Source organism: Armigeres subalbatus, chromosome 1 (assembly GCF_024139115.2).
Source record: "Armigeres subalbatus isolate Guangzhou_Male chromosome 1, GZ_Asu_2, whole genome shotgun sequence".
Lineage (NCBI taxonomy): Eukaryota > Metazoa > Arthropoda > Insecta > Diptera > Culicidae > Armigeres > Armigeres subalbatus.
Window position 1 is genome coordinate 233,073,702 of NC_085139.1, and position 25,036 is coordinate 233,098,737.

General features: G+C 40.3%; 2 protein-coding genes and 1 long non-coding RNA gene across 3 annotated transcripts; 1 reads left to right on the forward strand and 2 right to left on the reverse strand.

The window, feature by feature from the left end:
• Nucleotides 1-8,807: 8,807 nt before the first annotated feature.
• On the reverse strand, nt 8,808-12,574 carry LOC134211765 (nose resistant to fluoxetine protein 6-like). The gene is made up of 4 exons (XM_062688986.1): nt 11,047-12,574; nt 10,695-11,010; nt 10,016-10,631; nt 8,808-9,953 (listed from the first exon to the last, which is right to left on the reverse strand). The coding sequence occupies exons 1-4, from the start codon at nt 11,348-11,350 to the stop codon at nt 9,186-9,188; spliced, it is 2,004 nt and encodes a 667-aa protein (XP_062544970.1). The 5' UTR covers nt 11,351-12,574; the 3' UTR covers nt 8,808-9,185.
• A 5,440-nt stretch (nt 12,575-18,014) lies between these two features.
• On the forward strand, nt 18,015-18,901 carry LOC134211771 (uncharacterized). Its single transcript, XR_009979089.1, has 2 exons — nt 18,015-18,106; nt 18,165-18,901. It is a non-coding gene; the product is annotated as an uncharacterized LOC134211771 (long non-coding RNA).
• A 2,573-nt stretch (nt 18,902-21,474) lies between these two features.
• On the reverse strand, nt 21,475-23,655 carry LOC134211776 (nose resistant to fluoxetine protein 6-like). Its single transcript, XM_062688999.1, has 4 exons — nt 23,391-23,655; nt 23,022-23,337; nt 22,340-22,961; nt 21,475-22,275 (listed from the first exon to the last, which is right to left on the reverse strand). The coding sequence occupies exons 1-4, from the start codon at nt 23,653-23,655 to the stop codon at nt 21,508-21,510; spliced, it is 1,971 nt and encodes a 656-aa protein (XP_062544983.1). The 3' UTR covers nt 21,475-21,507.
• Between the last annotated feature and the right edge of the window lie 1,381 nt (nt 23,656-25,036).

Genomic DNA, 25,036 nt, shown 5'->3' on the forward strand with positions numbered 1-25,036 from the left:
TATATTGAACGTTAAGAAAGAGTGAATCGAATAGTTTAAACATGAACGGAATGTTCGCTCCGCCATTTTGTATTGCAACCACGTTATTCAATTATTTGAATCAATTTTTTTTATCACAACACAATTTCACTTCACTTCATAGCTTTTTGTAGATTGATACACAATTTAACCACGTTTATACTATTACGTTTCAATAATCAATCAATTTTTTTTATTTATTTTCTAAATCAAATGTAAAAGATTTAGATGAACTCACCTTGCAAAAAAAATCCGTTCGGCTGCGCCAAATTGTAGAGTCTCGCCAACAGAAACTTTCGGTTCACTTTCGGAGCGGTAATAAAAAGCGATTTATTCACTAGGAGCTATTTTATTCACGACTAGCCACAACAGCAGTTGAAACGATTATCCTCGAACCACGCCAGCGAATTCTTCATACCCCCTCAATTCTTTCTACATTCACTCTATCTCCCTCTTGTCAATCCTTCCCATCTAGGGGCTATGCAATGCCATTTTAATAATAGGGTTGGTCATTATATTTCATCAACTCTACAGTGAGGAGTGTCCTTAAGCTGTTGAAGGCAAGAAATGAAACAAAGCAATCCTATGTGAGTATTAGGGTAAGACGGTATAATGCGCTCCACCTGGCCAAAACTCCCCTCTTTGATTTGTAGAAAACTATAACTAACTAAGGGTCAAAATCAGTTGGTACCTATAAATATTTGTAAAACTATCGTACTATGTGAATGTGGAAGTATTTTTGTATTACATAATGGAAATAATAGCAAAATACAAAAAGTGACAGTTTTGATGTAACTTTTCGTGTTTGTTTGCTCAACATTCTGGAGCGACGCTAGCATACTGTCCGCAAAACTTGCACGGGAACACTCAGTTGGGCAACAAAATAACTTTTCTCAGTGGTTAATATGATATAAAATAGCTTCCATCTTCAGAAACGTAACGATTTTCGAAAATATGTTTTACTGGCCAAAACGCCCCAGTGTAGGCAGGACGATATGCCCTTACCAACTGGACACAAGCACGGCGAGCTTGCAGCAGTTGCTTCCAAATTATATGGAAATTATTGAAATGTAATTAAAACCTGATTAAATGGACTTATGTTGGTTTTTTAATGTCGAGCACATAAGGATTTGTAACCTTTTTATTATGGGATTGATGAAATACTAATGAAGGGCTATGGAACGTCTTTGGCTAAGGTGGGGCGTATTGCCCAGGCACCTTTTGAAAACCATTTTTTCACGACTTTTCAAAAAAGCATTATTACGTGTTATCTGTAATATTTTTATATGACTACTCACGGGCAATGCATTTGCGACTTCTTGCACTACCAAATAACACAAAGTTTGCATAAATTGCGATGAAAAGTAAAAAGTTATCAAGGTTTTGCCTTAGGGGGGGCATATTATACCGTCTTACCCTATGGGATATTTAAAATAGTTTTTTTTTCAGCAATCGGAGTTTCAAGTTCGACAGTTTATAATAATAATGGAAGTAAATAAATAAATAAAATCTGTAGCTCTCAAGTTGATAAAATAAAATGGTAGTGTCCAGAAGAGAAATCGTTGAGTTTTGGTATAATGGAAATAGTGTTACACAAGCTGTTGAAGTTTTATTGGAAAAATTTCCTGGTATGTATTTTTTTTTGTTTATTTGGAAGGCTCAAGCGCGGCAGGCATGACGGAGCCGAAAATCATTTAGAATTATATACAATTATAAAGTAAATAGGGGGCCCTCCTTAGCCGTGCGGTAAGACGCGCGGCTACAAAGCAAGACCATGCTGAGGGTGGCTGGGTTCGATTCCCGGTGCCGGTCTAGGCAATTTTCGGATTCGAAATTGTCTCGACTTCCCTGGGCATAAAAGTATCATCGTGTAAGCCTCATGATATACGAATGCAAAAATGGTAACTTGGCTTAGAAACCTTGCAGTTAATAACTGTGGAAGTGCTTAATGAACACTAAGCTGCGAGGCGGCTCTGTCCCAGTGTGGGGATGTAATGCCAATAAGAAGAAGAAGAAAGTAAATCCTAATCTATATAATTCTTTGATTCATCTATCTTCCTCATCAATGTATTGCTGTCCCAAATCTGCATCTTCGATGAAAGAGTACGAGTTTCGCCTCCCTCTCTGAGCAGGAGAAGCATCAGGAACGGTAACCAAGCTGATACCGCTTTCGTTAGAGGTTGATGGTGTAGGCTTTTTTGTGATCTGTTGACTGCCTGCTGAGTCCGAGTCGATAGACCTTTGTCGTTTTGTTTCATTTTTATTAATTTCCCTACTGATTTGCCACCGGCAGTAGTCGCCAGTTCAGGCCAATATTCTTCGTTTATGGAAGTTCGCTACTCGTTGATTGACAATTGCTGTGGTTTGGTCGTTTTGGATATATTTTCAGATAATGCTGTTTTAGTGGATGATGCGTTTCGTTGATGCATCGACGGCGTGACTTTCAACGTATAAGGGAAGCGAGATATTTCTTCCTGTCATACTCTAACACATGCTTCATGCTCAACACATGCTCTGAAGCGATCCTAGATGCCGATCCTTGTCCTTCATCACGAGATGAACAACATTTTTCACATTATGAGGCTGTACGCACATCACTAGTGACATCTTCTTCTTCTTCTTCTTATTGGCATTACATCCCCACACTGGTACAGAGCCGCCTCGCAGCTTAATGTTCTTTAAGCACTTCCACAGTTATTAACTGCGAGGTTTCCAAGCCAAGTTACCATTTTTGTATTCGTATATCATGAGGCTAACACGATTATACTTTTATGCACAGGGAAGTCAAGACAATTTTAAATCCGAAAATTGCCTAGACCGGCATCGGGAATCGAACCCAGCCACCCTCATAAGCCACCCAGCCACCTAGTGACATCTTCTTCTTCTTCTTATTGGCATTACATCCCCACACTGGGACAGAGCCGCCTCGCAACTTAGTGTTCATTAAGCACTTCCACAGTTATTAACTGCGAGGTTTCTAAGGCAAGTTACCATTTTTGCATTCGTATATCATGAGGCTAACACGGTGATACTTTTATGCCCAGGGAAGTCGAGACAATTTCCAATCCGAAAATTGCCTAGACCGGCACCGGGAATCGAACCCAGCCACCCTCAGCATGGTATTGCTTTTTAGCCGCGCGTCTTACCGCACGTCTAAGGAGCCCCCCCTAGTGACATATCAAGCTTAATTTTCTCATCCAGAAACTTTTCGATGTCCGGAACGGTCGGCCATTTTTGGAGAACAGATGTATTATCCAGCACAATACAATTATTTCTTGTCATCGGCACACGCATACCAGGAATGACAATATTATGGAACTGTGATGAACCGATCTGCTTTCACAGTGTCCTAATACAAGTAAGTACTTCCCTTCCTGGAAATCATGCGGTCAACATATTCTCAGGGTGAAATTTTGAAAAAAAAAAGTCATAAGAATTTTTAAAATTTTTAGTTGAAATTGCCCAAATTTTCCAATCGACTCCGTAAAATACGTGTTATTTGATCCGCAGTTACTATATGCACCTTTACTATATAATTAGAGTATAAACAGACATGTATTTGCTAATTTTTAGTGATATAATTAGGCGACGGCAGCAAATTTCACTTTCAATTGATAGTTAGCATATCATTCACAAAGCAGGCGTCCTAATAGTTTTAAAAACTCCTTGGAAACGTTTGTTTTCATAGCTTGGAGTATCAAGTTCATTTTTCAATTTCTTGGTTGATGAGTTTCAATTTAAAACCATATGAAACCACGAAAAAAATCGGTCCAAAGTTTGCCTATTGTGTTTAAAAAAAATCTTCAAAAGTGAAACCAGTGTACAAAACGATAAGCATTATTATCAAACAGCATTCCGTTTTATGATCAACAAAATTCAATATATCCGAAAGTTCTTTGTTTAAGTTCTTATGCCATAGTTCAGCGGTTCTCAACCTGGGGTACATGTACCCCTGGGGGTATCTTTGCTGGCCCTAGGGGGTACCTGGGACAAAAATGCGTAATGGCGGATGTATAACAATTCAAATAGAAACATATTGATAAAGTTTTGATAATTTATTGATGTTTGATTTTAAAACTTTGTATTGTACATAATATGCATAGCAATCAGTAAATCGTAGCCTAATGAATCCTACATACCACAACCAGTATTTGACGGGCTGTAGGAAAAAAGGTAATATTGTAGATCCAGTTGAAAACCGAACTGAGCTCTCGCGACAATCGCATTTTCTCCCATTTCTGGATGTCGCAACTGCATCGCGAGTAGTGCGCATCTATGCCATAGCCGTGCGCCATCCTGCGCACCTCCCTTGGAAATGGGAGAAAATGCGATTGTCGCGAGAGCTCAGTTCGGTTTTCAACTGGATCTACAATAATGACAAACAAAGTTTATAATGTTTTTAATGTATCTTTCTGTTCGAGACAAAATGCATTGCCGTTACTACAGGAGGGCTAGGAGGAGCTGTAGCCACTTTAATTATTGCATAAGTATTGCACATATACACCACAATACACGGTTCGAGACCGCATCTCTCTATCCTCGAATACGACCCACGCTCGCCAAGTCGTTTTGCACCTGATCTGCCCATCTCGCTCGCTGCGCTCCACGACGTCTCGTACCTGCCGGATCGGAAGCACACACCATCTTTGCAGGGTTGCTGTCCGGAATTCTTGCAACATGCCCTGCCCATCGTACCCTTCCGGCTTTAGCTACCTTCTGGATGCTGGGTTCGCCGTAGAGTTGGGCGAGCGCTTGGTTCATTCTTCGCCGCCACACACCGTCTTCTTGCACACCGCCAAAGATGGTCCTGACCACCCGTCTCTCGAATACTCCGAGTGTTTGCAAGTCCTCCTCGAGCATTGTCCATGTTTCATGTCCGTAGAGGACAACCGGTCTTATTAGCGTTTTGTACATGACACATTTAGTGCGGTGGCGAATCTTTTTTGACCGAAGTTTCTTCTGGTGCCCGTAGTAGGCCCGACTTCCACAGATGATGCGCCTTCGTATTTCACGACTAACATTGTTATCAACCAGTGGTCTTCGCCGATAGTTCCGGTCCGTACTCTCTTGTTGATTGTTCGTTGCTTGTGTTTTTGAAAGGCTGGCTTGCAGGGCCTGACACCAAACCCCCTAAATTTTCGGAGGACCATTCCTCCTTATTCCCGGTGGACCATGGTGCACAGTTTCACTTAGAGTCCCTCGCTGGCACTGGTCTATTTTATTCCTTCAGGTACGCGAAGTACCAATGGTACGCTTTACCCAGCTTCTGCCGTATTGCACATATCTTTCTATCTGATCATATGGGCGTAACTGCATACAACGAATTCTGAATTTCCAAACAATTGTTATACCTCGTAATGGGTCTCGAAACTTATCCAGGTTATCGGAAGTCTTTTTCTGCTTTTTCAAAAACTATGTGTTAAAAAGGTTTAAGGATTGAAACAAATGTTAGCACTAGAGATGGGCGTTCAGAACCGTTTAAATGATCCGGATCTTTGAAGTGAGTGAATGATTCGTAGTTCACTTTTTGAAAGATCCGGTTCATCAGATAAGCAAATTATCTGACAATTTGTAAGGAAATGAAAGAATAAAAATTGTTTCTAGTATGACATGAAAGTCTAACTAAGCATTAGTTCATTTTGAAAAATTTGATAACCAAACTACTATGTACACTAATATTTACATAAAAAAAATTGATAACCTAGATTGGAACTAGCGCCCCAATTGGATCCTGATCCGAATGCAAGCAACGGACTGTAACAGATGTATATTCCGAAAATAGTGGAAGTCATTTCATGCACAAAAAAAAATTTCAGTCTCGGGGAATGTTTTTTTCCGTCTTTTCGGACAAAAAGGAATTGCTTTCTTACTCATTGTATTTGAATTGAACTTATCATTCGGTATGGTCCATATTGAAAACAACAGCCCGCAAAACACCGAATATATCACCCAAGTAGCAAATTAAAAACCACTTGAATTCATTTGCGTTGCGTTGTAACGGAGTATTTCGTAGATTGCAAACTGATAGCTGTCGTGTATATTCTTTATCTTTCTTACCCCAACTGCTCATGGATTACCTACTATTTGGGATTTAATAGCAACCCAATTGGAGGTCCAAAATGATAGAGCATGAAAACTTCCATTGCTGGCCACGCCCATCTTCTTTGTTACTAGGGAAGGGAAGGAAATGATGATATGACATCTACTTAACGAGAGCTGGCCTCACCGACGCCCTCATAGATGTCAAAAAGTTGGATGGTTGGTAGGGAAATTGTTTTAAGAGTATCATCATAAGCAAATGATATCATAAGTTTGAACGAACGTTGGGAGTGACCATGCTAAGAAAATTAATGTCACTTCATTGATGATTGTGCAGCGTTCTCACGCAGTGAATAGACTTCTTACAACACTCTGTCAAACATAGCTCCAGAAAAAAATACTGCTCCAAGAGCCCAGTAAAATCTATTAATCTCTGACCAAATGATCGGCTTCATTTTTGATAATGATAATGAAAGTCGAAAGAAAAATAAAACGTTTTAGAATACCAGGAAAACTAAATTATCAGGAAATATGCGATTTTCAAATTTACAGGAATTGAGCCCAATCTGTATAATTATTTATTTATTTAGACTAAGGCCGAAGTGGCCTGTGCGGTATATAAGAGTCTTCCCCATTCGGCTCGGTCCATGGCTACACGTCACCAGCCACGCAGGCTACGGAGGGTCCGCAAGTATCTTCCACCTGATCGATCCACCTTGCCCGCTGCGCACCTCGCCTTCTTGTGCCCGTCGGATCGTTGTCGAGAACCATTTTCACCGGGTTATTGTCCGACATTCTGACTCCGTGCCCGGCCCACCGCAGTCGTCCGATTTTCACGGTGTGAACGATGGATGGTTCTCCCAACAGCTGATGCAACTCGTGGTTCATTCGCCTCATCCACGTACCGTCCGCCATCTGCACCCCACCATAGATAGTACGCAGCACTTTCCTTTCAAAAACTCCAAGTGCGCGTTGGTCCTCCACGAGCATCGTCCAGGTCTGTATAATAAAAGAGTCAAAACTATGTTTCGATAGCTGGGCAAGCAAAGTAAAGGATTTTGAAAACGCTAAACTTTAAAAAAAAATCATAAAACCCAATTTAATATTTAAAATGGTAATATTTTGGATACTTTTTAAATAATTACCCCAATTAAAAACGGTTTATTCTATCAAACCATATTGCAGCTCCCGCAAACTTTTTAGTACTTCTTCCACTGCATCGTCACCAATTCGTCATTTAACACAGCGCATCTATTTCAAATCAAGTTTTTACATTGAAAGAGGGGGTTCCAAGCAATCCTCTTAAAAGAACGCTCCTGAGCCTCTTAAAAGCAGGCTTCCAAGCCTTTTGAAAGGAGGCTTTCGAACATCTTGAAAGAAGGCTTCCAATCCTCTTGAGAGGAGGCTTCCGAGCCTCTTGAAAGGAGGCTTTCGAGCCTCTTGAAAGAAGGCTTCTGAACCCCTTGATAGAAGGCTGCCGAGTCTTTTAAAAGCAGGCACCCGAGTCATTTAGAGCCTTTTGTAAGGAGGTTCACGAGCCGCTTCCAAAAAAGCTTTCAAGCCACTAGCAATAGAGCTGCTCTGCTTTTATGAAAAAAAAAAAACACCTTCATGCGTATCCATCCGAACCTTTGGATTCTAGATGTTAGTTCTTAGCATATTATTTAACATTTGGCATTGACGTAACTAATGGAAAACTCCCGGGGGGGGGGGTGCTTACTAGAGATGGGCCAAACGGATCACTGTGCGACGGGTCAGATCGTACGGATCGTACTAGAAACAATTTCAAATTACTTCCTTTTGAAGGGCCGTGTGGCCAAACACTTACAATGTACATCTTCTTCTTCTTCACTGGCATTACATCCCCACACTGGGACATTGCCGCCTCGCAGCTTAGTGTTCAATTAGCACTTCCACAGTTATTAACTGCGAGGTTTCTAAGCCAAGTTACCATTTCTGCATTTGTATATCATGAGGCTAACACGATGATACTTATATGCCCAAGGAAGTCGAGACAATTTCCAATCCGAAAATTGTCTAGACCGGCACCGGGAATCGAACCCAGCCACCCTCAGCATGGTCTTGCTTTGTAGCCGCGCATCTTACCGCACGGCTAACAATGTACATTAGATGTAAAATCAAACCAAATAAATAAACATACAATTATTGAAAAAAAATTAACTTCTGTTACAGCCTGCTAAGTTGTTATGTCCATAGAGCTACTGATTTAGTCCATTATTATCTACCTGTAGAAGCAAACTGTCAACATCTGTATGGATAATTTCCAGACTCCCTGTAGGGAGGAAGTAATAGTTACTATTGAACAATATTAGGGTACGAAACAAAGATCGATTGATTGTTACGCTTATTTGCATGCTCCAATTGTGTGCATGAAAATGCATTTAAACCACAACATATTTGTATCCATCTTTTGTTCCGCGGCCCTTCGTTGGAGGCAGGATTCAATTGACTTTGAGTTATTGATCGCTTGGCATATTATTTACATGTTTTAGATATAGTTTTGAAATGAAAAAACTCACAACTATCCTAACTTTATAAATTAGTTTTGATTGGAATTGTAACACGTTCACCATTACGGATTTCTGTCCGAGATATCCCCTGGGGCCAGTGAAGGATTTCCAGCCAATAAAAGTCTCAAGTTTGAAAGGTGGTCAATAACATTAATCAGCCTCCGTTAAGGAGGCTCTTCATTCGTGTAATAGCAAGCCCTACTAACTGTATGTGGAATTATCTATCAGATACGAGCTGATTGTTGGAAATGTCACAACCTTCTACTAATATAATTAATCTGTCTTACTATGATAAGGTACCTGATTATCACGATCGCAAAACCCCAAATATGGTTGAATAAAACATTCTCTGCAGCTAACGTACAAAAGTATTTTCAAGCAATTTCAATTTATTCGAAAGTTAATTTTAATTTATGTTTATAATGTGACTGACATTCAATATTCTAACTTTTTTGTCTTTATTAGAGAGACTTGCAGCCCTAGGCTGGCTCGTCTCTTAACAATATTTTAATTATAAACTTGTAAAACAATGTATTCGATATATGCATTGAAAGAACATCATATTTAATATCAATTTGGTATTGCAATGCTCACTACTCAGCTCCTCAGAAGCAATTTATCAAGCGTTCCGAATGGCACTTCGAAAATAGCACTCCATAGCAGCGTTACGCTAGTTGTCAAACCGATAGCACCCCAGATCCGATAAAACGTATCGATCACGCTGAAATAGCTGCTTGTTTTGGATGGTGCCACCGATGCCATTACCAGTAGCAAAATATGCAGCAAATACATGGTGAACGATAACCGTGACAGAGGTTGCCATATGGAAGCTCCCAAAAACTCATCCAACAGACCGCCTTTCCCATTCACACAAGCCAATATTATCCACATGACGCACAAGCCAAACACAGATCGGGACAGTGGTTCGTAGAAGGCATCAATCACGAAAGAAAAATCGTTGACATCGGTCGAGTGAAACTGGTAGTTGGAGAAGATGATCAACCCGAGCAGTACAAAGCATGCTACCCATCCAGCGATCCAGTACCGCTTCGGAAGATTCACTCCAGTTTCCTTGGTTTTGTGCAGAAGATAGCCAAAGGCTAGTCCCCACAACCAAACGGCCATTCTGGCATGCGTGGCGTAGTATGTCAGCGTGTACCTCCGGATGTCGATGACCGGAGCGAAGAAACTCAACCGGAACTCGTTGATCAGAAAAGTAGTTAGTACGCATGCCATCGACAGAACGGCAAGGCCTCCGATGACGAAGAGAACCCGCTTTCCGTATCGCCACAATGGGTAGATTAAGGCTGGAGAGATGATGTACAGCTGCATGTCAACGGAGAGGTACCAAGTCCATGGGAGACACTAAAAATTGGAACAGTGTGAGAGATTGAAGCGAAGGTGAAAGGTATTTTGTCTTCACTTACCATGTTCTGTGGATCAACGTAGTTCTGGATGTGTAGAAGGGCAGACCACCAGTTGGCTACACATCCTTGTTTTAGAAACTCAATATTGGCTTTCCAGAAAACGCCTTCTCCCATGTAGGCCGCAAAGGAGACTACGAATAGTATCAGAGCAGCCAGCGGAGCCGTAATTCGGATGTATCTGTGCAAGTACAGCATCAGAGGGTTGATTTTACCCTTTTTGTCCAGTTCTCGTAGCATGCTCATAGCCACTAGCATTCCACTGAGAACGAAGAAGGTATCAACCGCCAGCATTCCGCTATAGTGCAGTACAGACGCTACGAAACTCCGAAGATACTCTTCGCGTGCCGGATTGTTCTCCCAGGGAACGGTGTTTGACATATCATGTACGTGAAGTACAATGATCCAGATCATGGACAAAGATCGTATGCCGTGAGCGCAATCGATCATACTCGACTGGGCGTTTTTGACTCGCGGTACCAAATGCAGAATACTTCTCACATTTGCTAGCAAAGAAAATGAGCTGAACAAAGGGTCGATTTTACGTTTCAGCGCTAGTATGCTCAGTTCATAGACGGTACTACACAGAACGAAAAGCGCAATCGTGGCACTTACCACACTGGAACAAAAGATCGTTTATTATCACTAAATTGTGGTTGTGTATAACAAAGAGTATACTCACGTTGCTGTAATCATCGCCCCATCGAAATAGACCACTTCATCTCTAATGCAGAGTAAATCTTGTTGGAACATCTGAACCAAAAAGACACCTTGGGTACTCAAATAATCTCCGTACAGCTGTTGCGCAAAATCTGGATTACAAGAGTGGGGAATACACAACCCGGAAAGCATTGGTGCCAGATTGCTAGGAAACGCTCCAATAAATGTGCAATGCTGCATCCGAGTGTGCTCGATAGCCCGGCACTGATCAACGTTTCCCAGTGCGAAGCCATTTTCATGATACATTCCTGACGGCAACTTTCCCCAAGAGTCGAACCCTGTTGAATAAATAACGATTATTTTTGGCACTATACAAAAATTCACTTCACGGATACTAACACCCAATCCAATCCATTGTCTCTCCAAATACGCTTCAGCAAGTTGTCGCATTTTGTTTGCACATTGTCGATCCAGAACATCCTGAATAGCCTGGCCATCAATCACCGCCAGATAGTCCACGAAATTACGGTTCAAGAGCAGGACTTCCTCGATAGTGAATTCCACGTTGCGATGCAGCTCTCTGCTGACATTTCCACTCTTCGGCTGATGCTTGATCTTCTCCTCCGGTATGCTACCACTGCTGAGCAGGGTCAATGGAAGCAGCCAAGTTGACCACATTTTGTGGGAACTGTGTTTACTCACGAGCCTCTGCACGGCGGTAAGGTAATAAAAACACTAATGCTTCACGAACCATTGTTGTGTGGATTTAAGGAAATCGATCAACCCCCGTTTAGCCAGGTGGACACTGACTGATAAGATATGATGCCCTCGCACACCTGTCTGCGAGTCCCCTGCTGCTTCCTGAGAAACATAAAGTATGCTGCTTCGCGGCATTGCATGCGAACCATAAGGATCTGCTCTCAAATTTACAGGGTTTTAAAGTGTGTTGAAGTTATCCAATAAAAGTCTAACTGAACCCGGATACTTTCTAAATGCTGTCACCTTGATGTTACATTTTCATCAATGGATCTAAGAGAGGCACCTTTTAGCAACAGCTTATCAGGAACCTCAAAAGTGTAATTTGGTATCAGCTTGCTTTGAAGGCGAATCGTTGAATTAGTCACCAAATTAAATCTACCTTCCCCGCTTGGGATAGTTAGTTCCATATTAAAGTTAATCTAATCTAATTATCAAAAACTCCTTTGTCTTTTGAATTATGAAAAGCCTCTCATAATGTTTCAATTCATTTGTAGGTATGTCTGAAACACATTTCACAACACTTTTCCACAAATTGTCGCTGTTAAGCTACATATGGTCTGGTGAGCTTCTCGATTGAATTTTAACTTCATCACTATGCAACTGAAAGCCAATCATTGCTCTGCAATAAGACGCGGTGCCGGGTTCGAATCCCGAAATTTCTAGCACAATTTCAACTTTCCTGGCACATGACCATCAGCCACATTATATACGACTTGGTTGTGCTCAATGAGCACTATGCTATGAGGCGGCAATGTCTCAATTAAGGAATGCAATGCCACTGATGAAGAAATCTCCCTAGGCGATAAGCTGCCCCCAACAAAATTAAACCGATTCCCAGAACTAGCCAGCATCGATGATTAGGTGACGAACGATTCCTGAATGAATTTATCGCTCGTAGTAATTTTATCTCTGTAAAAGATAAAGCCTCAAAATTACATAAGGTGTGACTAACTCCTACCCACCATCGCCCTTTGAATTCGAACGTTTCAAACCCTGTTTCCGCGTGACGAGGAATCGGAGGAATCCCCTCGGGTACAGTGTTGGGGTAGATTATGTGTACATATCAATCACAACCTAAGGTTTTCTTTGTTGACCGATTACTATATTGCAAAGCGATAATATAGACAGAGACAGAGAACTGAGATCAAAAATGATTCAGTGGTGGCCAGTGGTGCTCATTGTAATTGTACATGAACTTTGAACGAGGATCATTTAATTATAGGGGCGAAATAAGATTATTTCTGTATTAACAAAGCTGAATCAGTTTTGGTGATATCATCCTCTTTTATGCAGGGCAAGAATATGGTTATTATTATTTACTCAGAATACGGCCGGAGTGCTTGCAATACGCACATCATCCATTACATTACCCCCTTGACCAACCATGTCAGTTTATCCTGAAATCCGTACTCCTGTATTAGCTGTATCGATCGCATCATATGCGGCTTTGAAGTCAATGAATTGATGATGTGTGAGTAAGTTTGCAACGCGTTGTGGGCTGCAAATGTGAGTTGACATCAAAACAGGAGTCTAATATAGCTCTGGTCCCCACAAGTTCATATCTCACGCTTCCACGGGTCGACCGATGACAAGATCGTCTCAAACAGCGTCTGCCTGGTACCCAGTGGCTGATTAACGGAACAATGTATCGCGTCAGCTTTACCTAAGGTTAGAGTTGTAAATATTCGGCAGCACTGGAAGAAGGTGATGTTCTTTTATTTAATAATAATTTAATTAATAATAATTTTCTTGATTCCTTGAAATGAATCTCACATTCCCGAAGGATAGGAGTAAACAACAGAGCTCACATTACCAAGTTTGCCACGAATATGAAATTAACCACAGTAAAGTGTACACCCAGCGAATGACAAAAAATCACCACGCGTTCAAAATTCATGTGGTAAAGCACGAACTTACCACCCAAGTAACACGGTTTGTTGTATGAGTGTAAAAAATACATCTTGCGAACATATATTTATTTTGTTACGTTTTGGTTGTTTTTGATTGCACATTCACAAAACTAAACTTAAGTACTAATGATATTATTTTCAATGACCGACTCTCAACATGGTTCTGTCAAAATAAATTTTATACAAAAAACGAATGAGGATGCATGAAATGATGAATACATATTGAATAAATAAATCAAATTTGCTTCCAAGTCTCGGTCGAAACATTATATGCGGCTCATGTTTCATTGGCCAACTTTTCATTTCACTTCTCCTAAGTTCATGCGCCAATGATTGGAGAAAAATTTAATAAAGCCAAAGCATATTTTTTGCAATTGATAAACAATTTCTCGGATCTGCAAGAGAAAAACAGTTTTTGATAAACAATAGGTTCGACGAAGAACGTTCATTGCATTGATTTTAAAAGATGTTAAAATTACGTTCAAAATTCATATTTTAGCTAAACTGCTATCATTGGGATATATATTCTGACAAAACAAATGTTAAAAAGTGAACATGTTATGACCTTGTTCGTAAAATCTTCCAGTAGACATGTTTTATGTTGTGAGAATGTAAAACGATCGTATATCATATAACCAAACAAATGTCAAAAAATAATATGTTATCAGCAAGTTGTAAGATTGTAGTATAAAACATCTTCAATGATCAAATTCCTGTATGTTTTACAAAAACCTTTCCATAGCTTTCTTTGAACATAACACGTTTTATATTTCATTTTTCCGACCATTATTCAACATTATTATTAGATCTTTGTTAATAATGATGTTTTCGGTGTTACTTGGGCAGCCTGTCAGAGCAACTGGTGTTGGGTTGAATGCTGAGTTGAATGGTTGGTGCTGGAATGATTATTTGGCTGCCCTGCAGTCGCACTCACGACGGCGGCGATGAGATTGACCTGAAAATATACTGAGATCCATGTTTTTCACTGCTTTGACTATGCTATATTTCAACCCTGCCTAAGGTGGTAGCCCCACCAGCGCGATGTAGGTAACGCGACCCCGGTAAGGTAGCTTACTGAAGCCTTCTGACTCGTCAATTGTACAAAGTTGGAGTGAACGTGGCCGCTATACAAGAAGTCCGATGGTTTAGATCCGGAAAACGTGAATTCAGAGCCGCGAATCCCACGATCAACACTGCATTCAAATATTGTCGGCGTAGCACTAAGTTAGAATTCGGAAGTCGAGGTCGAGACTTCCGAACAGAATTTCCGAAGTTTTATCTGTCAAACTAATTGATGCGTTGTTTAGCGCATCTTTAGGCGAATCCAGTGCACTACTTCCGAAGTTGGGAAAGTTGCCTTTATCCGGAGAAAAATCCAACTTCGGTATAAAAAGCGTTATAAATTTATTCCGGATAGACAATATAACATCTGTTACAGCGCAACGGCGGCGAAAAGGCAGAGCATGGAGTTGGTTTCGTAGTGATGGGTAGGGGAAACGATACCACGAAAGTATCGATTCTTTTACTTCCAAATAATATCGCATAATTGTATCGATACTTCTAAATATCGAATAAAAAGTAACGATATCTACTAGTATCATATGAGTACTCATCTTAATCTTGAATTGGATTTGGATTGGGTTTGGATTTGATTGAATTTTTGACTTGTGTAGGTTTTGAACCAAAATTTAATTGCTTTCAATTGCATTTGGATTGCATTTTGATTAGATTTTGATTGCACGTGGATTATATTTGGATTAAATTTAAAATGGATTTGGATTGTGCTTAGATTAGATTGGATAGGGATTTAGATAGGATTGAAATTTCATTTTAATGGGTTAAAGCTTTTGAAATGGTTCGAGGACAGCTTTTGACACTGGCTAGTCTGCCACATGTTATATAAAATTAACAGTTGATTCGGGCCCTCACTGAGAAAATTCCCCATCTTCCGCCACCAAAGGTGGATAACTTTGAGAGTATCAGCGACTTCGGAATGGCCGTCGACAACCTTGTAGAACATTTGAAGACTGCATACAACACACACATCTTTTGAACCCCGCTCTTCTTCACGATTTGTTCGGTAAGCTGCCGGTGGATTACAGAGAGAAGTGGGCAGCATATAAAAGTGCTAAAGTTTATGTCGATTTTAGAACTTTCGGGATGTTTATGAGCTCTATCGTAGAGCTAGCGTTTGACGCAAGCAAATCGTTCAAATCACAACAAAACCCGGAGGAACGGGAGGAACTCGATTTCATACAGATTCATTCAAAAGCATCATATAGGGGGGAAAAACTCCTTCCAACAGTGGTGGCCAAGAAGATAAACCTAAAAAAATGACTTGTGTTGCGTGCGGAATGGAAGGTCATCGGGCTCACGATTGTCAGCAGTTCAGATCATTGAACGTCGACCAAAGACACAAATTTATCAACCAGAACTCATTGTGAAAAACCTGATTAAACCAGCATGGTAGATGGCCTTGTTAGAACTGGCAAGGCTGCTGAATTGCGGGCTGCCGATTACGGCACCATACCCTTCTACATTCTGTGACGCAGGTCAGTTCAGTTGCAGTTTCCACTAGTCATTTGGATCAAAGGCAGACTACTGATGGTCCATTGTTTAAAATATTACCTGTTACGTTTTTTTAGCCAAATGGGAGGATCGAAATATTTGCGTTTATAGATGAAGGCTCTCAAACTTACCCTCTTGAAAGAGGACGTCGCTTCCAAACTTGGAATTTCTGGACCATGTGAATCACTACAGTTGGACAGGAAATGTTACGCGCAGTAAATCCCAATCCCAACGACTGCTGGTGGTTATTTCTGAATCGAGAATAAATCAGCAATTTAAGCTCGTCGACGCTCGCACGGCACAATAAATAGGACAGCCCGAAAGAGTGGCCAAAACTACCAAAAGGTCAATTTTAGATTTGGGCGTGTAAAATGTGATGAATACACCACGGTGCTTCATTTACCGTTATTATGAAAAAAATATACCATTCAATCGGAAGCCGCCATTCGATTCCTACTATAATTCTACGCTTCTAGACAAATTTTCAAAAAATCTTTGGTGCGATTTTCGAGTTATGCCGTTTTTAAGTTTTTCGGTGAACAACGCCTTGTTAACCCGTTTTGGCCCTGGACGATTTCAAATTATAAAATTCACTGTTTCCTTGTTTTTCAACCGATTTGCATGAATTTTGAGATAAGATGTTTTATATTCTATATTTTTGTGTAGATGTATTGAACTGGTGACAGGATCTATGGGGACAGTTTTATCACAGACAAACAGACGTAACAGCCTGAACATTTTTCTGAAAAATCCATCGCTCAACTCCTCTACCACCATCTTGCGAGCATGTTACACGAAACGATGTTTCGTATGACATCGTCACCAGAAGGCGCTGGAGTGGAATGTCAAACCCGAAGGATTACGACACTAGCGCCTCTAGTTGTGAATTGCGTAGTCAATCAAATTTAAATTGATCGTTGAAGTCATGGTCGATGGTATTTTCTCTAGTGTTACGTCTGTTTGTCTGTGGTTTTATCGTGGGTTTGCGATTTGGGCGATTTGGGCGATTCAGCGATTTGGGCGTTCTTTTGGACGCACGACTAACATTCAATCAGCACATTTCTTCCATTATATCCAAAGCTTCACGTCAAATGGGATTCATCACGAAAGTGTCCCGTGATTTCACCGACCGTCATTGCCTCAAAGCACTTTATTGTGCATTAGTACGACCAATACTGGAAAACTCAGCTGTTGTGTGGACTCCTTACAATCTATTGTGGATTGCCAGAATTGAAAGCGTTCAACGAAGATTCATCCGCGTTGCGCTAAGAGATCTACCATGGAGAGATTCGCTAAATCTTCCTCCGTACGTAGAGCGTTGTCGGCTTCTGGGACTTGATACGCTGCTTCGACGCCGAAAGATTCTGCAGGCTTCACTAGTTGCTAAAATATTAATAGGTGAGATTTATGCTTCTGAACTCCTGTCCCGGATCGAATTTCGTACCATTGGTAGACAACTGCGATCTTCGTCTTTGCTGATGACCAGATTCCATCGTACGACATACGGATTCCACGAACCGCTTACATCGTGTGTTCGAATTTTCTCTTTGGTAGACGATCTCTTCGATTTTGGGGAAAATTGAAGATTGTTCATTAGTAGGGTAGAAAGGTCCGGAAGACTAAACTAGTTATCTAAGACATTCATGTAGACTACTGTCAGATGAATTAAATAAATAATAATAACAATAATAATAATTGATCAGCATCAGAAGTTAGTTTTAATATAATTAAATCACCAGGATATGGTTCCGGATGTTCCGGGAACCTGGTTCACGCACAGAAATTTATTCCAATTGAAATAATAATATCGTTTTTTATATTCAAATGATTGAAATTATTTGAATTTACCTCAATTATTATTGGTTTCATAATATTTGTTTACATGATTTTAAAACAAAATAATGTTTGTTTCAATAATACGATTTATAACAATATTATTGTAAAAACTAATATAATTTATTTTTGAATCAATAAAATTTGATTTAAATTTAATGTGTAGTTACTTTTTGTCACCCTATGCAGCAACCTTCGTAACGGAATGACACCAGCATAACGCTCGCATAACATTTTCGAAAAAGAAGAACGCTCGCATAAATGTCAAAAACAAAAATGTTTGTTTTTTTTTTGTTAGGTACCGGAACAGTTTATAATTTAAATCTACCAAACTAAATTTACTCAGCAGCTATTGAAAATATAGGTAAGTTAAATAATTCATTATTAATGTCTATTGATAAAAATAAATCTCTTCGTAAAAGGTTTGATGGTGGGAAAAGTTTCTCGAATGCAGGAGAAGCCGATGGCAGGAACACAAGCATCCGGGACATTCTCAACAGAAGCAGCCAACTCGATCGACTTTCTAGTCAGCAATGATGACAACAGGATGTGTATGAAACAAGGCGATCACTGTGACTTGCAAGTAAGTTTCTCGGACAATCCAACCAACACCCAGCTATGCTGTGTAAATAACAAGAGCACAATGATATGTAGATGGTGCATGGATACGGATACCAAGGATACCAATACGGATACCAAGGTTATCAAAGTTCTAACAACAGATACGACACGATGGCGGCCGGGGCGTCATTGCAACTGGTACAAGCGTTCCTGTACAATCCACTCATCATCTGCAACATATCTACTAACATCACAGTCAACGAGGGATCAATACGGATAACTCAAAACTACTTTTGGCGGAACAACCTGAAGGATTATCAGTCTGGAGGCCAATGCTGTTAATTATAAGTGAATGCGAGGTGTTCTATTAGATCTCATGTATTGTGAGTACATTTAAGTGTTTCTTGTTGCTATGATGCTATATGTGCATGTCATATGTGTTTATTCCAAAGTCTTAATGTATCTCAGTATCTTAATATGTGGTTTTTTGACAATTTTGAATCATTCAATGGACTTTCATTCAAATAGGTGATGATTGGAAGAAATATATAAGGAATATGTAAAAAGTCCCTGTTGAAGATGTAGTACAAATCGTTAATATTTTTGCTTTACAAATTTATTGCCTCTAAGAAACTAATAAATAAGAGAATCAGGTGACTGATATTTTTATAAGATAAAAGAAGGCATTGGAATAAACACATGTGAAATGCACAAATAGCAACATGATTTAGTCACTCTAAAAAAGAAATTAAAGAATCCCTGAAGTTAAATGATATATCTTTTAATTATAACAATTATACCCCAAATGAATTTAAAAATAAAGGATCATTAAAACAAAAATATTTTGGATGTATTTTTAATGAGAAAGCAAATTAAAACAATAAGAAATCTCTTTTAAAAATAACAATATTTTTGTTATTAGTGAGTTACACGTTACCAGTGCAGCTAAGTTTCAAACCATTATACCAATCCAGATTTAAACATATTTTCTTTTAATTCCAACAATACCTGATTTTGGAAACAAATATGTTTTCTTATTACCGCCAAAACAATGTTAAATTCTTTTTGAATTTACATAAAATATTATTGTTTTTACAATAGTTTTTTCTGCGTGTTCCCTGGGGTAGTGGACACTTTTCAAGTGGTGTAAAACCCAGTCTTGCGACATATCAAACTTCATGGTATTGGAAGACAATCCTAAAATATGAGTTTTTGGGAGGTTTTGGACACATTGGCCACATCCGGAAGTGTTCCCGGGAACCTGGTTCCCTCAAGAAAGTGGACAAATATCGCCTAGCACCAAAACCCATCTTGCGACATATCAAACTCCATGATTTTGAAAGACAAGCGCAATAGATGAGTTTTTGAGAGATTTTGGACACATTGGCCACGTCCGGAAGTGTTCCCGGGAACCTGGTACCCCAAAAAATAGTGGACAAATCTTGCCTAGTATCAAAACCCATCTTGCGACATATCAAACTCCATGATTTTGAAATACAAGCTCAATAGATGAGTTTTTGAGAGGTTTTGGACACATTGGCCACATCCGGAAGTGTTCTCGGGAGCCTGGTTCCCTCAAGGAAGTGGACAAATTTCGATTACTACCGAAACCCATCTTGCGTCATGTCAAACTCAACGATTTTGAAAGACAAGTACAAAACATGATTTTTTGAAAGGTTTGATATGTCGCAAGATGGCCAATCAAAATTTGACCGCTTCCCTGAGACACTCAGGCTCCCTGGAACACTCCCGAACGTGACCAGCCCAAAATCTCTCAAAAACTCATCAATTGAGCTTGTCTTTCAAAATCATGGAGTTTGATATGTCGCAAGATGGGTTTTGATGCTAGGCAAGATTTGTCCACTTTCTAGAGGGAACTCTTCCGAACATGTGTCCAAAACCTCTCAAAAACTCATCTATTACGCTTGTCTTTCAAAATCATGAAGTTTGATATGTCGCAAGATGGGTTTCGGTGCTAATCGAAATTTGTTCACTTCCTTGAGGGAACCAGGCTCCCGGGAACACTTCCATTATCGAACATACAGTTTTCGCATGATTCTCCTATTGACCCATTCGAATGACACTGGTGAAAAGTGTTGCATCTCTGTATTCATGGGTGTGAAATCTAGCGGGCGCGGTCCACTCGACCCACTCTGTGCGGTCCACTTTACCCGCTCTGCGCGGTCCATTTGACCCACTCTGCGTGGTCCATTTGAACCGCTCTGCTTGGTCTATGTGGCCCGCTCTGCGCGATCTTGAATGTCCGCTCAGTTACAGTGCTTCACACTTTTCCTCTGCTGTTTCACTTCACTAACAGTATTTTCCCACTCACCTGAACAGCAAGTAATCTGTTTTCTTCAATTAGTTTAGCAATCCTGATAAAAATAAACTCTAACAGGTCCCCTTTTCAACAAAATTGCTTTATTAGGTTCCTCTTGGCGTTGCAACGATGAAATTGCAACTCATGACAGGATCGCCATTGTGGAAATCTAATATAATGCTGTGAAAAGGAACCACTTGAGTAGCACGTCTTGCCTGTCAGATTGCTTGGAGCTCAATAGACCAATGCAAACTCTAACTTAACCTCACTTATTTTGACAGTTCACAGAGCTTGTTTACAAGGTGTTAGAAGAAAAATCGATGAAGGGAAAATTAAAATTCATATTTTTAGTTTAAAATTGCTGTGATCCGAATATTTTAGTGTTATTCTTTGCATTCAGCAAGAAATCCATCGCAAAGAACATCTACATGCGAATAAAATGACGAAACATTTTTATCGGAAGCTGCGCCGGAGGCTAAGTCCCGGAGGAAAAGCTCTGTGAACTGTCAACCTACGTCATCATGCACTGGTCAATTAGGAAGAGATATCCTGGGTTGCTACGATGCTTGAATACTTGCAATGAAGGCAAATGCGTAGAATTGTCATATGACCGCTACAACGTGGCATGCTCTGTTTATGTTTATCGAGTAGTACCACACAGTTATGTATGATGTGCTGTCGAATCAGTGTTATCTGTTAAAATGTAATACTATGATCGCACTAGGGCCTTGTAACATGTTATTCGGCTATCTTGATGAGCTTTCTTTTGTCGATAATTTGAATAACATGTTATTCAGGCCATAGTGCGAACATAGTATTAGTAAATAAATGAATGAAACACATCAATAATGTGAGCAGTTACGCAAGTATATTTGTATTCAAATTCAACTCCTTAAAAGTATTTTTGAGAGGGTCACAAACGGGAGCTCAAAAATGGCACTCCAAAATAGGGTCACACTCGTCGTCAGCCCAATCGTCCCCCATATCCAGTAGAATAGATTAATCACACTGAAATGTGAACCCGATTTAGCTGGCGCCACTGACGCCATCATCAGTAGTAATACATGCAGGAGATACATGGTGAACGATAGTCGAGATAGCGGCTGCCAAGCTGGTGCTCCAAGGAACTCATCTAATAGACCACCTTTGCCGTTCACACATGCCATGATTATCCACATGACGCAGCAGCAGAAAACCGAACGGGACAGCGGTTCGAAGAACGCATCAATCACATGAGAAAACTCTCCGGCGTCGGTAGCGTAGATCTGATAGTTGCCGAACACAATAAGGGCAAGCAACGCGAAACATGTCGCCCAGCCGATGGTCCAATAGCGCTTAGGCAGGTTGACTCCAGTTAAGCTAGTCTTGTGCAGAAAATATCCAAACACAATACCCCACAGCCAAACGGCCATGCGTGCATGTGTCGGATAGTATGTCAGCGCATATCTTCGACTGTCGTTTGCCGGTGCGAAAGGACTCATACGGTATTCGTTGACTAGGAATGTGGCCAAAACACATGCCATCGATAGCACTGCGAGACCTATAGTGGCCGCAAGAGCCCGCTTTCCATATCGCCACACTGGGTAAATCAAGGCCGGAGCGATGATGTACAGCTGCATATCGACGGAAAGGTACCACGTCCACGTCAAACACTGAGAAAGAAAACAAATATTGAGAAAGTATAAAAATGATTAGATAGTTGCGTAGTCTACTTACCATGCTGTTCGGGTAGACATAGTTCTGAACATGTAGCAGTGCGGCCCACCAGTTGGTCATGCAAGATTCCTTGAAACCTTCCATATGAACCTTCCATAATACACCTTCGCCCATATATTTTGCAAAGGATACGACGAATAAAATCATGGCCGCGTATGGAGCCGTTATTCTGATATATCGATGCAAATACAGCATCAATGGATTGATTTTTCCTTTTTTGTCTAGTTCTCGAAGCATACTCATCGCTACCAGCATTCCACTGAGTACAAGGAACGTATCCACTGCCAGATAACCAGTGAAATGTAGAACTGAAGGTACAAAACCCCCAATATACTTCCACAAAGTTGGATTGTTTTCCCACAAAACTACAAACAAGAGTTCGTGGATATGAACTAATATGATCCAGATCATGGATAGCGCCCGAATACCGTGTGCACACTCAATCATGCTCGACTTCTGCTGAGAATTTTTGGCTCGTGGAACTAATTGAAGTATGCTTCGTAAGTTTCCTAGCAATGAAAAAGACTTGTATAACGGATTGGCGTCCCGCTTCATCAATTCCATTATGAGTTCATACGACGTGCTACCTAATACGCAAAGTGCTATGATGGAGCACAGTACACTAGAAGGAGGGTAGACAAAGCATTAATCAATGGACATGATTGATTTGTTTTATACGTACATTGCTGTAATCAGTGCTCCATCATACAAAACTTCCTCGTCTCTTATGCACAATAGTTCCTGCGTAACCATCGGTACAAGTATAGCACCCTGTGTGTTAAGAAAACCTGCGTACAACAGCTGCACAAAATCTGGGGTGCACATATGAGGGACACAAAGCCCGGAAATCAATGGATCCATGTCGCTTGGAAATGCTCCAATAAAAGTACAGTGCTGCATTCGAACAGGTTCGATATCACGACATTGATCAACATTGCCTAATGCGTATCCGTTCTGATGGTACAGTCCCGAAGGAATCTTTCCCCAAGAATCGAACCCTGAGGTATATAAAAATTTAGTTCACTGAACACATAAATAAGCAGATACGTACACTGCAATCCGAGACGATCGCGGTCCAGATAGGCCGCAGCCAGTTGCCGCATTGCATTCACACATTGCGGTTCGGCGGACTCCTCCGCGGTTGCATCGTCGATGACTGCAAGATAGTCCACGAAGCGGCGATTTAAAAGTAGAACTTCCTCAACGCTGAATTCCGCATTGCGGGAAGTTGTGTTCCCTCTGTCGCGAAGAAGCCTTTCCGTTGGAAAGGTTGCACTGCTCAGCAGCGTTAATGAAACGAACCAATTAGGCCACATATCGCTCTGCGCCGCACGCGCAGTTGAACCGCGTACACTAATGATTCGCGGGTCATTGCTACTACAGGTTATAACCACTACGCTATGCTGATTAGGCACTGGGCAATCGATTAGATATCAAATTCTCATTTGTAATTGGCGAATGAATTTATCATCAAATGAGCAGAGATATGATTGTTGGAGCTCAAACCATATCTACGGTCACTATGTGGGATTTTGAACATTGGACAAATTGAGCCAAAAAGGTTCACATTAACCGGAGACGAGCCGGACTCGGGCTGAAAGTCTTCCTAATAAAGACAATAAAAAAAAGGTTCACAGTAAGAAAACATGTCTCATATGAATGTGGTCCTTGTATGAATTTGGAACTATAGCGAACCTAGCGGTGAAAGTCAAGCTTTACTGAATGCGCGTTATTAAACAGAGAAACATCGTATGCTTTGCTATCTCTCTCTATCGCCTTGGATATGCGGGAGTGCCGTTCGTCGATTGTTCATACACAAAAATCCTACTTTGAAATTTGAAGTTTGTTCTATGATGCATATCTGTTTTGTGCTTACCCTCACTTATTTCACAGTTTGCAGAGCTTGTTCACAGGGTGTTAGAATTTAAATCGATGAACCGGAAATAAGTTTATAATTTCCGTTCACAATCATTTTGATCTGGATATTCCAGTGGTAGGAATCATAAATCAATCACAGAAGACATCAATATTCATAACAAATCGCAAAACAGTTTTCCTGCAAAAAAAATACGGTAGAATCAACCGGATTCTGCTTTAAATCAACAATATTATTGCATTGATTTATGAATAAAAATATTTATTGTTGATACAACCACAAATAGGATCGAATCAACCATACGCGATAGTTGATTCAACTCTCGAATATATTTATTTCAACTATGCTTTCTGGCTGGCACTGTCAAATAATACATCAGAAAACAACAATATTATGGTAGTTTTTATATTTGAAAATGCTGTGAAACTACTTTATCGACAATATAATGACAACAACAAAAATAGGAAAATGTGACAAAATCAGAATCGAACTATAGTTACATGAAGAGTGCGAGTCATCCCCTCTACCACCTTGTATAGGGGATGATCTATGCTGATTAGTTTATACCGAGCCGGTGACAAGCGCGGTGTCATCATCATCAATAGACATAGACCGCTGTCATCATTGAAACGCAGTATGGAAAAAAATTATAGCCCGGGACATCCTGGCTACGATTTGGCGATGGGCTAAACAATAGGATGTCAATAGGCTGGTTTATACAGTTTTTCCAAATCACGAAACGGTTGTCAATAGAGCAATATTATTGTGTATCCGGAATAAATTTATACCGCTTTTTATACCGAAGTTGGATTTTTCTCCAG

Excerpts from the sequence above, each read along its gene's own strand:
- LOC134211765 (XM_062688986.1), bottom strand. The coding sequence starts at position 11,350 with ATGTGGTCAACTTGGCTGCTTCCATTGACCCTGCTCAGCAGTGGTAGC. Across the intron at positions 11,011-11,046 it reads TATCCGTGAAGTGAATTTTT|GGTTCGACTCTTGGGGAAAG; the intron begins GTATAGTGCCAA and ends TTTATTCAACAG. Across the intron at positions 9,954-10,015 it reads ACGTTGATCCACAGAACATG|TGTCTCCCATGGACTTGGTA; the intron begins GTAAGTGAAGAC and ends TCCAATTTTTAG.
- LOC134211776 (XM_062688999.1), bottom strand. The coding sequence starts at position 23,655 with ATGTGGCCTAATTGGTTCGTTTCATTAACGCTGCTGAGCAGTGCAACC. Across the intron at positions 23,338-23,390 it reads CGATCGTCTCGGATTGCAGT|GGTTCGATTCTTGGGGAAAG; the intron begins GTACGTATCTGC and ends TATATACCTCAG. Across the intron at positions 22,276-22,339 it reads ATGTCTACCCGAACAGCATG|TGTTTGACGTGGACGTGGTA; the intron begins GTAAGTAGACTA and ends TTTCTTTCTCAG.